The sequence below is a fragment of the Scyliorhinus canicula genome, chromosome 14, assembly GCF_902713615.1.
Source record: "Scyliorhinus canicula chromosome 14, sScyCan1.1, whole genome shotgun sequence".
Classification (NCBI taxonomy): domain Eukaryota; kingdom Metazoa; phylum Chordata; class Chondrichthyes; order Carcharhiniformes; family Scyliorhinidae; genus Scyliorhinus; species Scyliorhinus canicula.
In genome coordinates this window covers 10,788,882-10,804,426 of record NC_052159.1, presented here as the reverse complement: position 1 = coordinate 10,804,426, position 15,545 = coordinate 10,788,882, and the positions used below count along the sequence as shown (strand labels likewise).

Below are 15,545 nucleotides of genomic sequence, written 5' to 3'. Positions count from 1 at the left end.
TCTGTGTGTCATGATGTCTCTGGTGTTCCCTCTGGTGTTTACCTAGTTGCAGTGTACCGACATTAACACCTTATGTCTTTACAGTGATGCATTTCACCACAATCGGCACTCTTTTCTCATGCCATGCAGCATTAATTATTGCTCCCTTCTACATTTGACATTCTTTTGTCTGTCCTGATGAGTGCAAGATGAAAAGCTTCGCAGATGCCTCTTTTTTAAGCAATACTCACTAATCAGTCAAATCAATTGCTGTTTGTAAGATCTTGCTGCAAGCAAATTGGTTGCCACATTTGTCTACACAACAGTGAAAACTTCAAAAATTTATTTATTTGACATGAAGGACTTTGGGATATCCCGAGGACTCCATTAGGTGCGATATCGAAATGCAAGCCCATTCTTTCATCGATTCCAAAAGCCAGCACGTTAAAACTACAGAACTATTTACCACAACTTCAGCTGGTGGCTTGGTGACTGTGGGTAAGACGTAGACACAGTCGGTGGGGAAGTCACCCTTCTCTTTGGTCCTTTCATTCATCCCGTGGCCCCAGCCGCAGTTCATCACCTGCTCCCCGGTGTCATGATCCAGGAGGATCAGGTCTCCCTTCATGAAGCTCAGGAACGTCAAATCATCGGCAACTGCACAAGGGACAGAGGCATCAGCATTTCAACCAACCAGAATGGGGATGGTTGTGGTATTGTCACCCAACCGGAAGGTTCTTAGACACAACTGTTACTAATTCCAACATCGGGTAAGGTGAAAGGATGGGGGAGTCAAATAAAGATGAATGGACTTTACTGTTAGGCAAGAGTATGGAACCAAGATGGACAAAAGATGGACAGGGTAACCTGTAGATTCGCCATAATCTATTTGAAAGACTCCACGAATCATCATTTTGCCGTTCAATGTCAAAGAGTAATTTGATTGGGAGACATGGGCGTTTGGAAAGCCCAGTGGTTGGAACAGAGTTGGACGTGCCCAGAATTTCCCACTGTAGGGCAGTGCCCATTTGCCAGCACGGTCCAGCTTCAGGGACACTTTTAAGGAGGTTGGGTTGGGTGTGAGATGGATACCTGCCCGCTTGTGGCGATGGAGCCAATTGAGGCCACTTAGCCCCACTCCTGCACTGAATGGAATTACCCAGTCAGTTTATGGTACCCCCGTAGTGGCTAAAACATGGTTGGCGAGAGAAAGCGACCTCTCAGCCCAGGCCGGAGAATGATTCCAATCAAAAATTGTCATTCTGAGTATAAAGGCAGAATTTTCATGTCGGGTGTCCCACCCCCTAGAGTCTCCAGGAATTGAAGATCGATCTCCAGGACCCTGCTGTGTGTGACCCTGGAGAAAAATCATTGGGACATTAAAAAAAATATTTTATACAAAAAGAAAACATCAGTGCATTTCCACACAATCTCCTCACTCAGACAAATATGAAAGGCCTCAGGCAGCTTATAACATTGCATGGACCCTTGGATTGCTGACGACATAAGCAGTGCTCAGAGTTGTCCAGCTCTCACTCACCAGGGTTCGGATTGTCCTGCAGAGCCACAACAAACTTTGACCTTTTCCTCAGCCCCTCCAGGAACGTCACCACAAGGTCCCGGATGTCCTCGGCATTGTTGGAGGTGAAGGTGTATTCATCGCCTTTAATGGTCGCCAGTGTGAAGCTCTGTCCCTGCATTTTGCCTCCCCTAGGATCCAAACACGGAGTGACACTAATTTCTGATATTGCAAACGTACCCTTCCTCTCACTCTTCAATTGGACAGGGAACCAAGCTTGCTAAATCCTACTTCGAGGATGCTTTAGCTGTTTTCTCCCCTCTCCTCCCAAATGTTTTGCATGGAAGGACAGACAGCGTCACAGGGGTCCAGTTCCTCACTGATGTAAGCATTGTTGTTATGGCTGCTTCGGCTGAACATGAACAATAAGGTGATCACAGACAGACAAATTGGGTTCTTGGTGAATGCTCACAACTGCAATTCCTGTGGGGTGGGGGTGGGATTAAGCTACTGGAGCTTTTCCTACCCAGCCCAGGGGTACATAGAACTAACTCCTAACGCTAGTCCAAAGGACATTCCCAAACAGCAACCAAAATTCAGGGTAGGCTTAGCCAATAGGACGCTCATTTGCCCTGATGGAATCACAAGAGAATCCATAGAATCCCATTTGGCCCATCGAGTCAGCACCAACCCAGTGTTCTTTAGAACATAAAACATAGAACAGTACAGCACAGAACAGGCCCTTCGGCCCTCGATGTTGTGCCGAGCAACGATTACCCCACTCAAACCCACGTATCCACCCTATACCCGTAACCCAACAACCCCCCCCTTAACCTTACTTTTTAGGACACTACGGACAATTTAGCATGGCCAATCCACCTAACCCGCACATCTTTGGACTGTGGGAGGAAACCGGAGCACCCGGAGGAAACCCACGCACACACGGGGAGGACGTGCAGACTCCGCACAGACAGTGACCCAGCCGGGAATCGAACCTGGGACCCTGGAGCTGTGAAGCATTTATGCTAACCACCATGCTACCGTAGCTGCCTTTTGGATGGTTGTTGCAGATTCGATGGGCCGAACGGCCTGCTTCTGCACTGTCGGGTTTCTATGGAAATACCATAGATATTTTGGCTAAATGGCCCGCTCCTGCGACATGCATTCACTAAATGTGAATAAAAATAGAATCTTTATATACAATGGGTTATTGAGCACTGGGTGAAACGGTGGTGGAAGCAGATTCAATCGGAACATTTGAAAGAGAATGTGATAAATATATGAAGGGGGAAAAGTTAAAGGTAACCTCAAAATTGGGGGTGGGGGGGGGAGAACGGGAAAGTGATAGAGTTATCCAGTTAGATACAAAAAATTAGCACTGGCATGGTTTCCAAAGTATGCCGACTGGCCATGCTAAATTGCCCCTTAGCGTCCAAAGATCTGCAAGTTAGGTAGGGGTGTTCTTTTATAATAATAATAATCTTTTATTAGTGTCACAAGTAGGCTTACATTAACACTGCAATGAAGTTACTGTGAAAAGCCCCTAGTCGCCACACTCCGGCACCTGTTCAGAGGGAGAATTCAGAATGTCCAATTCACCGAACAAGCACGTCTTTCGAGACTTGTGGGAGGAAACCGGAGCACCCGGAGGAAACCCACGCTGACACGGGGAGAATGTGCAGACTCTGCACAGATAGTGACCTAAGCCGGGAATCGAACCTGGGACCCTGGTGCTGTGAAGCAACAGTGCTAACCACTGTGCTACCATGCCGTCCTACCAGAGGGCTGTAAACAGGTTGGCAAGCTGATAAAGAGGAGTGCAGAGCGTCCCACAATCTCGTCTGGGACGACGGCAATGATTTCAATTGGGCTATTTTTTAAACATGACGGACAGCTTAAATGTTCCTGAATCACAAGGAAAAAGGCTCAATTCAACTAATTGGATTCACTTTGTATAGGGGCCTCAGCGGGGGATGCACGGCCGAGACCCCGTTTTGTATACTGGGCAGCTCCACTCGCCGGAACTCCCCAAAATGCCGTCGCGACCTCAGAGGCCCCCAAAGCAACCCCCAACCTCCACCTCCCCGGCCCCTCATGGACCCCAAACACCCATGCAGGGCACCCCCAGACCCAATCGCACGTATGTGCAACACAAAATGGCAGCTTGGCAGCGTCTACCTGACACCATCCCTGCCTGCTGGCAGTGCCAGGCTGGCACCCAGGGGGCACTGCCAGAGTGTCAGACTGGCACTGCCATGTGCCCAGGTGCCACTAGCAGTGCCAGCTGGAGGGCTCCGATCCCCTGGGAGACCCCCCACGAGTGCTGTTCCGTCGTGTCCCCATTTGTGAGGACCAGTGCTGAATGCTGCTCGCCCGAGATCTCCGAAGCGAAGAAGAAGACTCACATAGCCTCGGGTACCTCGCGAATCTGCACATTAGAGTGAGGCTAGCGGTCTCGCTCTGATATGCAGATTTGTCAAAACCTCATCACGTCCACAATGAGCGGGATTTTCATCACAAAGTCTCGCTTGGACCTCGCGTGCAGTGGCAAAACGGGTAGATCCCGGGAGCGGGGTCTCCCGGCTTTTATTGGCCATACTGTGCCAGGGCGCAGCATGGGCATTGGATCGCACCGATAGATTACGATGACTTTAAACTCCTACTGCACTGTAGGAATGCTATGGTCCTAAGATGGGCTGAGTGGCCTCCTTTGGTACTCAAATTTTTCTATGATGCTCTCAGGACCATTAATTCCAAACAAGAGATGCCAATCCCCATTCTTTTCTTTAGTCAATTTGAGTCAGTGTCTAATCCCACTGAGTACCCCCAGCAGAATCCAAGCCCTCCTCCCGCCAAATCTGTCATATTGAATATTGTGTTTCAATTCAAATTTCCTGACCGTCTTGTTTTCACTTTTCAGTCCAGTACTTACTTGCTGCTGGTAACTGCAGTGATTTCAGGGAAGGAAAGTTCCAGAAGGACTTGCTCCTGTTCGTCAACAAAGTAAACACCAGTCCAGTTGACAGCTACAATCACATCATTCTTTGGTAAGCTTGGGCCTACAGCAACGAAACACAAAGGAAATGCGTAATTAAACGACAATATTAGCAGCCACGCTAATGGGTTTGTGTCTTGATATACACGGCGGAACATTCTCTTTTTAAGGATCAAGTGTCAACTCAGGCGGGAAAAGTGGTGTGTAGCCTTGTGGCATTTCCCGCCATATTCTTTTGATGGTTGGTCAAACAAATCCTCGAGACAGGTCCCAGGATGTCATATTGGCGGGCAGGCTCTGGCTGAACCAGCCACGCCAACAACCTTGACCTTCAGGAGATCGGGGCACCCTATAGAAAATCAAAGGTCCCCCTCCCCAGAGCTGGGGAACCCCGCCCTTGACACAGCACCACCACCCCCCCTCTCCGCACCCCTCACTATTGGAAGCTACCCCCTCCACGGCACTGCCCAGGAACAATGCCAGGGGTCAGTGCCAGAGTACTGCCCGGGGGGGAGAATGGGGGGAGAAGAGGGTGGAGGGGAGGGGGAAAAGGAAGAGGTGGCTGTGTAGTGGGACTGTCACTGAATTAGTAATCCATGGAGCAATCGAATAGAAATCTGGAACTAAAAAAGTGTAATGATGACCATGAAACCATTGTTGATTGTTGCAAAAACCCATCTGGTTCACTAATGTCCAGAAGGAAATCTGCCGTCCTTACTGGGTCTGGCCTACATGTGACTCCAGACCCACAGCAATATGGTTGGGTCTTAACTGCCCCATTCTGAAATGGCCCAGTAAGCTGCTCAGTTGTATCAAACCCAAAAAAGGTCAATAAGGATGATCACCCGGAATTGACCTATGCACCCAAAACAACAATGGCAAACCCAGGCTGTCAATCCAGCAAAGTCCTCCACACCAATATCTAGGGGTTTGTGCCAAGGTTTGGAGGGTTGTTCCACAACTGGTCAAGCAACAGCCTGACATAGTCATACTCCGGAAAACATACCTTACAGACTATGTCCCAGACACCACTATCCACCCCTGGGTATGCCCTGCCCCTCCTTCCAGGACCCACCCAGTAGAGATTGCCATACACATGTATACAATTGGGAGGGAGTTGCCTTGGGTCTCAACACTGACATGGATCCCAACACTGACATGGATCCCAACACTGACATGGATCCCAACACTGACATGGATCCCAACACTGACATGGATCCCAACACTGACATGGATCCCAACACTGACATGGATCCCAACACTGACATGGATCCCAACACTGACATGGATCCCATGAACTTTCATGGCATCAGGTCAAAAATAGGCAAGGAAATGTCCTGATTACCATGTACCCCCCGCCCCCTCCCCCTCCCCCTGCATTCAGCTGACAACTTAGTCTCCATGTTGAACACCACTTGGAGGAAGGGCACAGATTGTACTCTGGGTGGAGGACTTCAACATCCATCACCAAGAGCGGCTCGATAGCACCACTACAAACCAGAACTGGTCAAACTCTAATAGACATGGCTGCGACTGGGACTACGGCAGGAGGCGAGGGAGGAACCAAGAGGGAAAAACATACCTGACCTAAAGATCAGGTGTCAATGTGGTGAAGCTACAAGATAGGAAGACTGCTTGCGTGCCAAACAGCACAAGCAGCAATTGATAGACAGAACTAAGCAATTCCATAACTAATGAATCAGATCTCTGTTCTGCAGTCCTGCCATGTCTCATTGTGAATGGTGGACAACTCACTGGAGGAGGTTCCACAAATACAGCCATCCTCTACGATGGGGGAGTTCAACACGCCAGTGCATAAGATAAACCTTCTCAACAATCTTCAGCCAGAAGCGCTTTGATTCTAGACACCCCCACCATCGGGAACATCCTTCCTGCAGCTACCCTGTCCAGCCCTGTTAGAATTTTATAGGTTTCTATGAGATCCTCCCTCATTCTTCTGAACTCCAGCGAATACAAACCTAACCGATTCAATCTCTCCTCATACATCAGTCCCCCCAATCCCAGGAATCAAGTCAAGTAAATCTTTGCTGCAATCGCTCTGTAGCAAGAACATCCTTCCTCAGATAAGGAGCCCTAAACTGCAGACCATATTCCAGATGTGGCCTCACCAAGGCCCTATATAATTGCAGCAGGACATCCCTGCTCCTGTACTCGAATCCTCTCGCAATGAAGGCCAATATACCATTTGCCTTCTTTATCTCCTACTGTGCCTGCATGCTTACCATCAGCGACTGGTGCATGAGGACATCAGTCCTCCACCAGTACGAGGACACCAGTTAACTGCTTCTCACTCTGTGCTGCATGTTTACGCCTGGCTGAGGCCAGAGAGTTGTAAATTATTGTTTGCATTTTCTCCCACATGAAATCAGGCCGCACGGTGCAGGCAGTCCATTGTTTTTGCATTTGGTGGAGTCGCATGTGATTGCCTGGAATCCGCCAGTTTTGCACATCTGGTTTTCAGGAGACTGCTTCATTTCGATCAGGTATAATCTGAAAAGACTGATGATTTGATACTCTGCTGCACTGAACCTATTACACGGTAGCATTGTGGATAGCACAATTGCTTCACAGCTCTAGGGTCCCAGGTTCGATTCCGGCTTGGGTCACTGTCTGTGCGGAGTCTGCACATCCTCCCCGTGTGTGCGTGGGTTTCCTCCGGGTGCTCCGGTTTCTTCCCACAGTCCAAAGATGTGCAGGTTAGGTGGATTGGCCATGCTAAATTGCCCTTAGTGTCCAAAATTGCCCTTAGTGTTGGGTGGGGTTACGGGGATAGGGTGGAGATGTTGACCTTGGGTAGGGTGCTCTTTCCAGGAGCCGGTGCAGACTCGATGGGCCGAATGGCCTCCTTCTGCACTGCAAATTCTATGAAAAAAAATTCTATGAACCCGTTGGTAGGGTAGTGGATTGTTATGTCCACCTCGTGGTTTCTGTTGCATTTGGGATTGATGATCACCCCTTCGGAGTAGGGGTTCTCCTTTACTGCACCTGGGCCCATGGGCCTATTGTTCACAACCACCTCAGTTTCCATTCCCCAATCAGATTTCTTTTGTAGAAATCTTGGGTCTGGATGAATTATGGCGATCGCTCTCGTTGCGGGTTAGTGCGGCAGCTATATTTTACACCAAACGTTGGTTCCTTCCACCCCGATTCTGGCAGCCAGCTAGAGTGGAGGAGGATGCATTATCCAGTCTGTCATCCATGAATCTAGTGCTCCTGTAGCTGAGTGTGTGGAAGCCTACTGATCTGTGAGCATGCACCTCATGGTTGGCACTAAGAGGCCACATCACGATTCACCATGAAGTAATTTACTTCACGATGCTCATGCAGCACATCGAGATGTTTGAAGGTGCTACACAAATGCAAGTTGTTGTTCTTATCGAGACCAAATTGAAAGTTAAATCGGAAATAAAATATGCTGAAAAAGTGAAACGCAAATCAAAAAAACACGTGGCGCAGTGGTTAGCACTGGGACTGCTGCGCCGAGGGCCCGGGTTCGAATCCTGGCCCTGGGTCACTGTCCGTGTGGAGTTTGCGCATTCTCCCAATGTCTGCGTGGGTTTCACCCCCACAACCCAAAGATGTGCAGGTTAGGTGGATTGGCCACGCTAAATAGCCTCTTAATTGGAGAAAAAAGAAAATTGGCTGCTCTAAATTTTAAAAAAAATTAGAACATTCTGGAAGCTACCCAATCAATTAGCACCAGTCGAGGGAACAAAAGTCAACTTCTCGGGTATCGATCCTTCCTCGAAACTGAAAGGATGATAGAATATATATTTGGGCAGGACTGTTCCCCCCCCTCCCCCCAGCATTCCGGCAGCAGAAGTTGTCCACATTCGCCGACATGGGATCCCCCAGTTCCGCTGCTATGTGGTTTTGTCTGATTCGTCAGCCCCGTCACATTGAGCCTTTGGAGAGACTGGAAAATCCTGCTGGCGGGAAGGACTGGGAAATACCCCCCCCCCCCCCCCTTTTAGGATTCTGGTTAAAGAGAGGACTTTTGGAATGTTGCCAGCTCGTACGATATGCTTCGAATTTCTGCGCTCCTTGAAGAGAGAACTGGGACAGTTCTGAGCTCCAAAAGGCTCTTTTTAAGATGCAATTGCTGCTAGCACAAGTTGACTTAAGGACAAGTTGACTTTGGGGGATTTTCCATAGTCTCTCCTCGTCTCCACCCCTCCCGTCCTCCTTCATCGTCGTGGTTGCTGGAGAAGTGAGGAATGTCTAGAACTGAAGCACCAGGTATATTGAGCCTGGCACAGGACTGATGAACCAGTTGTCCTTTACCTGCCTGCATGGTCGTCAGGTGTATTCACATGGGGATAAACCATGGAGCTTCAGAGACCCCATTTCAACAAACCTGAAAGCTAAGGCAGCACGGTGGCGCAGGGGTTAGCCCTTCTGCTTCACGGCGCCGAGGTCCCAGGTTCGATCCTGGCTCTGGGTCACTGTCCCTGTGGAGTTTGCACATTCTCCCCGTCTTTGCGTGGGTTTCACCCCCACAACCCAAAGTTGTGCAGAATAGGTGGATCGGCTACACTAAATTGCCCCTTAATTGGAAGAGATGAATTGGGTACTCTAAATTTATTTTTTAAAAACAAACCTGAAAACTTGAAGGCTTCATAAAATCGAGAAAACAGCAAAGGCCATTTGAAGCGAGCAAAGTCCACAACCTCCTCCTTCACATTCTGAGGGTCAATCCTCTTCTGGGTGTACACTCCCTGAAAATATATATATTTTAAAAAGTAGAATTTAATGTTTTATACACACAGGATTAATAAAACACACTCACAAGGTGGCTTCACTGCCCAACAGTATAGACTTACGGACTTTCAAATGATTACGGAACCAGAATAATGCAAGATGCTAAAATTGAAGAACACTTTGGCCAGTCAACAATCATGTAGAGCATTGCTCACCCAGACACAAACAAAGATTCAAACTCTAGATTTGATAGAAAGGGGAGGGGGAAAGAGGACTGATGCCTTCCACAAGGTGAATTGAGTTGCAAAGAAAGACGAGACACACTTCGCTATTTCAGGCGCGAGGCAAGATGGCCTGGAGGGGAGCCGCATAAAACGCTGGTTAGGCCACAGCTGGAATACGGTGTGCAGTTCTCAACTCCACACTATCGGAAGGGTGTGATTGCACTAGAGAAGGTGCAGAGGTGATTCATCAGGATGTTGCCTGGGCTGGAGCGTTTCAGCTATGAACAGAGACTGGGGTTATTTTCCTTGGAGCGGAGAAGGCTAAAGGGGAGCCCTGATCAAGGTGTACAAAATTATGATGGGCGTCGGTAGGGTGGTTGGAATGGAACCTTTCCCCTGAGCAGAAGGGTTAATAACCAGAGGGCATAGATTTATGGCAGGGCAGGAGGTTTAGAGAGGAAGTGAGGGAAAACCTTTTCACCCAGAGGATGGTGGGAGTCTGAAACTCACTGCCTGAAGGGGTGACGGAGGCAGGAACCCTCACAACGTTTAAGAAACATTTGGGTGAGCACTGATAATGCGTAGCATACAAGTCTACGGAGCAAGTGCTGGAAAATGGGATTAGAATAGATAGGTGTGTCATAATATACACCAGTATATCATGGTGCAGACACACACACAGGGACCAATCAACATGTACAAACACCGCAGCCAATCACCAGTTAGAATACACACACTATAAAGGCAGAGGGCACCACGGTTCCCACTCATTCTGGGTGCTGCCCGAGTGTAACAAGAACTCATCCAGCCCAGCACAGACTCACAACACGTGCTGAGAGAATCAACTGGTTCGGACAAGGCTTAGGTCTCTAGTTTAAATTAGCATAATTTATACCCACAGTCATCATGTGTTAGTTAGTTAGAAGTTAGTTAATAAAATTGAGTTGAACCTTCATCGGTGTTGGAAGTGTCTGTTCATCTCTCAAATCCACACTAGCCAACACTTCAAGGTGATTGCTTGCCGGCGTGGAAAGGAGGGACAAAGAGCCTCGTTCCGTGCTGAGAAAACTCTTATGACCGAATAGAATTTATAGCACTGAAACAGGCCACTTGGCCCAACTGGTCTATGCTAACATTTATACTCCGGCAGAATCACAATTGTTACAGCACAGGATGAGGCCATTTTAGCCCATCATGCCTGCACCTTCTTGCTGAATGAGCAACCCACGTAGTACCGTTCCCCCACCATCGGGGTATTGGGCCTTGGCAGGGTGCTCTCTCAGAGGGTCAGTGCAGACTCGATGGGCTGAATGGCCTCCTTCTGCACTGTAGGGATTCTATGGTTCTCAATAGATAGGCTTTAAGAGTTTTAAAGGAGGGGGAAGAGAGATATTTCCAGAGCTTAGGCACGATCGTCAATCGCGAAGTGAAGGAAATGAGGGAGGATCACAAAGATGTGACAGCTGAAGGAGGTCATCATCATTTGAATGAGGATGAGAATTTTGAAGTCAAGGCTTTTCCAGACCACAAGCTAATACAGGTCAGCGAGCAAAGGTGTGATCAAGACTTAGTGTGAGTTAGGACTCAGGCAGCAGAGCTTTGTGTTTATGGAGGAGAGCGGAAGGTGGAAGGCTGGTCAGGAGAGCATTGGGGTTGTCCATGAGCAGAACATCTCTGTCCAAGGCCCAAACGGAGCCTGCCCACTGGGTAAATCAGAAATCTACTGGACCTTGGGATGCAGCCTTCGTTAGTCGCATTAGTTCCAACGAACCTTTTTATGAGCTGCAATGATGTACTGAGCCCACTTCTCCACGGTTTTGGAGGAACTGATTTCCCGGTCGGGAATATAAGACGGGATTAAGCTCATGAGTCGCTCCAGGATGACCTCGGATCCGTAATCCACGTAGTACTGCTGGGAGGCCAGTTCAGCCAGATCTTCCTCCTAATGCCAGTGGGAGGGGGGGGGGGGGGGGGGGGAGCAGTGGAGAGATACAAACAAGAGGAAGCGCATGAGATGGTTAGCAAGAGCAACTTAACCCAAACAAACATCTCAACAACTGCCAAATCAAACCAGACCGAGAATTACATTTGTCTTTTTAAAAGGATCACTGGCAAGGGCAACATTAATTGCCCCTGGGAAGGTGGAGGTGAGCCAATTTCAGGCCTTGTTATAGTCCACGTGGTGAATGTACGCTCACTGCACGGTTAGCTTCAGAGTTCCAGGTATTCACCCGCAGAATTGGGGAGTGGACGAGGAAACATAACTCACAAGTCTCCTTGGAGTAAGTATCCTTCCCAGTGGAGATTAAGCTCACCTTGTCGCACCTGTACTCTCCAAACTTGACTCCCCTTACTGTCTGCTGGTAAATGAGGTTGGTTGCCACTGTATCCTCACTGGGGTCGTGCCAGGGCGTGAAGATCTCCTTCCGGAAGAAGAGACGCCAGGGTGCGTTTCGCTCTTGGGCGCCCTGTTCCTTGGCATACTGCTCGCACTGGGAGACAGCGTCCATCACATAATCATTCCCACTCCCAAGGGAGGAGACCTACCAGAGAGGGAAGTCAACAGGTTAATAAAAGCATGACATTTATTTATTACCTCCAAAATCCCTAAACAAAACACAGGGCTGTCTGGTTACAGGAGTATAGAGGTTACACTAAAATAAAATGAACTTTAATTTCCAAATATCCCCACCAAGCATGTACAAGGCACTTTTCAGACAACACAGCCCTAAGTGCTTCACAGGTGTCTCATTTGAACACAGAGCCCACCACGTCAGGGGATATTAGAGCAGTCCAAACATGTGCAGCTTAGGTGGATTGGCCATGCGAAATTTCCCCCGAGTGTCCAAAAGGTTAGGTGGGGTTACTGGCCTAGGTAGGCTGCTTTTTCGGAGGGTCAGTGCAGACCTGATGGACTGAATGGCCTTCTTCTGCACTGTAGTGATTCCATGATCAAAACTTGAACACAGAGATACGTTTTAAAGAGCATATTAAAAATGGGGAGGGAGAGACAAGGGGAGGTTTCCTGGGGCAACTCTAGAGCTTAGGGCTGCAGCCAAGAGACCCAGCTTAGAGGAGCAGGGAGATAAACCAGCAGGGGGCTGGTTTAGCACACTGGGCTAAATTGCTGGCTTTTAAAGCAGACCAGCAGCACGGTTCAATTCCCGCACCAGCCTCCTCGAACAGGTGCCAGAATGTGGCGACTAGGGGCTTTTCACAATAACTTCATTTGAAGCCTACTGGTGACAATAAGCAGTGGAAGATTCATTCTGAGAGGAGAGTTTAAACCTGTAGCCATTACGAGTTTCCTGACGATGGTATAACGCCTCTACTGCATGACGCCTTGAATGCCGATTGGGCATGTACCTTTGTACCTCTGATTGGCCTTCTTTCCGACACGAATTGGCCACCTGATGTTTGACGGGGTGAGCTGAGACAGTGGGGGCGAGCGGACCACTTAGCTTCCGTTTTGGTTCCTGCCTCCCTCATCCCACCAAGAAACAAAAAATCCAGCCGTATGCAAGTTTGGTGCACATACCTTGTCAAACAAAGCAATGTACAGAGAAAACCCAAAGCGATCCTTGAGGCCTATCTTGTCAGCTAGTGCGTTGCACAGCTCTTTGGCTGTGGTGGCAGAGTCAGTCAGGAGGGTCTTTGTTGTTCCGTCCATGAAGGTGATGGGCAGCATGATCGGCTTCTTTGATTTGGTGGCCTGTTGTTACAAGAGGAAGAGAAAGCTAATCTAAATAAGACAAAATCAGAAAAGGTCAAACCGATCAAAGTCAACAAGTGGATTATAGAACTCACCATCACAGAAAGTGGCTGAGGCAAATACCTTGGACACGGTCAAAGGGAAACTAGACGAGTACATGAGAGAGAAGGGGATAGAAAGATAGGCTGAAATGGCAGGAGAGCCGTGTGGAGTATAAACACCGCAGACCAGTTGGGTTGAATGGCGAACACTATTCATAATACACAGATTGGAGGTTATACGGATTACTTTTACTGTTCTCCCTAATATTAAGGATCTAGGGAAAGTGTTACATTACGTGTGACAGGATCAGGGCAGCACGGTAGCATTGTGGATAGCACAATTGCTTCACAGCTGCAGGGTCTCAGGTTCGATTCCCGGCTTGGGTCACTGTCTGTGCGGAGTCTGCACGTTCTCTCCGTGTCTGCGTGGGTTTCCTCCGGGCGCTCCGGTTTCCTCCCACAGTCCAAAGATGTGCAGGTTAGGTGGATTGGCCATGATAAATTGCCCTTAGTGTCCAAAATTGCCCTTAGTGTTGTGTGGGGTTACTGGGTTATGGGGATAGGGTGGAGGTGTTGACCTCGGGTAGGGTGCTCTTTCAAGAGCCGGTGCGGACTCGATGGGCTGAGTGGTCTCCTTCTGCACTGTAAATTTTATGATAAAAGGGCACTCTCTCTCTTATCTCATCCACCAAGATTATCCCCTCACAACTTCTCCCTGACCCCGCTCTCCCCAAGGTTAGGTCTTTCTTTGACATCATTACTGGCCAGCACCATTCACAATTGTACGTTGCCCCAACTCATTTGAGATTGTTGCGACAAGATATTTCAAGGAAAGGTTATTTGATCCACCCCTTTTCCCTACACTTCAATCCCAACCCTTTTGTTTGGACCAATCAAGCCTGTGTCCAGATAACAATCCCATGAATTGGAGGAGTGGGGAGGATGGAAAGAGAACATTCTTCAAGGTTCACCTGAATCGTTAATAAGGGGCAACATTCTGTTTTCTGCAGAGTGCTGGCTGCGGCAAACACAAAACCTAGTAGGCAGCTCACTGCACAGCTGGGATATCCCTTCAGATGATCCAGTACTCTGCCAAAAAAATCTGGGAGGCGTGTTTCACGCCGTCACGCCTGGCACTGCCCCAACATGCCAGGGGGCAGTGCCCAGGCAGGGCCCCTGGCGCGATACTTCCCTGTTCGCCCCAGCAGCTTCACTGTTTCAAGTTTTTGAAAAATTGTAAACCTCAAAACGTGGGAAATGCGAATGTGGGCGGCACAGTGGTTAGCACTGTTGCCTCACAGCGCCATGGACCCGGGTTGGATTCCGGTCTCGGGTTACTGTCTGTGTGGAGTTTGCACGTTCACCCCGTGTGTGCGTGGGTTTCCTCCGGGTGCTCCGGTTTCCTCCCACAGTCCAAAGATGTGGAGGTTAGGTGGATTGGCCATGATCAATGCGCGAGGTCACAGGATGGGCCTAGGTAGAGTGCCCTTTCGGAGGGTCAGTGCTGGCTCGATGGGCCAAACAGCCTCCTTCTGCAACATAGGGATTCTATGGATATGGCGAGGAAGCCCGCTAATCATTTTAAAATGCATTGAAATGAGGTTCCACACCTTCCTGGACAGGGACCTCATTACGTCACCAGGTGGGCAAGGAGAATCAAGAAAAGGGACCTCAGCAAGATTCTAGTTTTCTAAGTCATGCCAGATTTGGGCACGTGTTGCTGTTTGTGGGCGCATGGGCACGAGGGGTGGCATGGATTGGTGTAGGTTTAGGGTAGGTTTGATGGTGCAGAACCGATGGGCTTCTCCTGTACTGAGTGCCACTATGGCTTTAAGGCCCAAGGCCCTATTGAAAAGCGCCTTCACCATCAAGGGCTTGGGGTCAGTTGTGTCTCTTTGGGAGACCACCCAACACTAAGTCATCCCCACACAAGAGAGTAAAAGTGCAGTGTGACAAAACTAAAGGGGAGGGGAATTCAGACCCAGCATTGACAAAGACCAGCAACCAAGGTCCCGTCTCAACCAAGGCGGAAAAGAAAATCAAACATTATGGAGAGAGACACACAAAGTAAAACCCAAAACAAAAATAGCGTAACCACCCAAAAAAATGAAAAATGTACCGTACAGTGAACACGTGACCCGCTGGAGTGAAACACGTGACCTGCTGGAGTGAAACACGTGACCTGCTGGAGTGAAACACGTGACCTGCTGGAGTGAAACACGTGACCTGCTGGAGTAAAACACGTGACCTGCTGGAGTGAAACACGTGACCTGCTGGAGTGAAACACGTGACCTGCTGGAGTGAAACACGTGACCGGCTGGAAAAGGTTGGCTAAAGGAAAGTCTGCATTTAT

At 48.9% G+C, this 15,545-nt stretch overlaps 1 protein-coding gene across 6 annotated transcripts in view; it reads right to left on the bottom strand.

The window, feature by feature from the left end:
* The window catches only part of myo7aa (myosin VIIAa), a 216,788-nt gene that overhangs the window by 43,143 nt on the left and 158,100 nt on the right, over positions 1-15,545 (bottom strand). For all 6 annotated transcript variants that reach the window (XR_005463131.1, XM_038817836.1, XM_038817837.1 and 3 more), the window contains 7 exons: positions 12,978-13,151; positions 11,755-11,982; positions 11,211-11,381; positions 9,115-9,232; positions 4,431-4,557; positions 1,520-1,689; positions 446-636 (listed from right to left, as the gene is read on the bottom strand). Coding sequence is in view for 5 of the 6 variants with exons in the window: in XM_038817836.1 (XP_038673764.1) it covers positions 446-636; positions 1,520-1,689; positions 4,431-4,557; positions 9,115-9,232; positions 11,211-11,381; positions 11,755-11,982; positions 12,978-13,151 (1,179 nt within the window). In the remaining variant the exon portion in view is untranslated. The remainder of the gene's footprint in view (positions 1-445; positions 637-1,519; positions 1,690-4,430; positions 4,558-9,114; positions 9,233-11,210; positions 11,382-11,754; positions 11,983-12,977; positions 13,152-15,545) is intronic.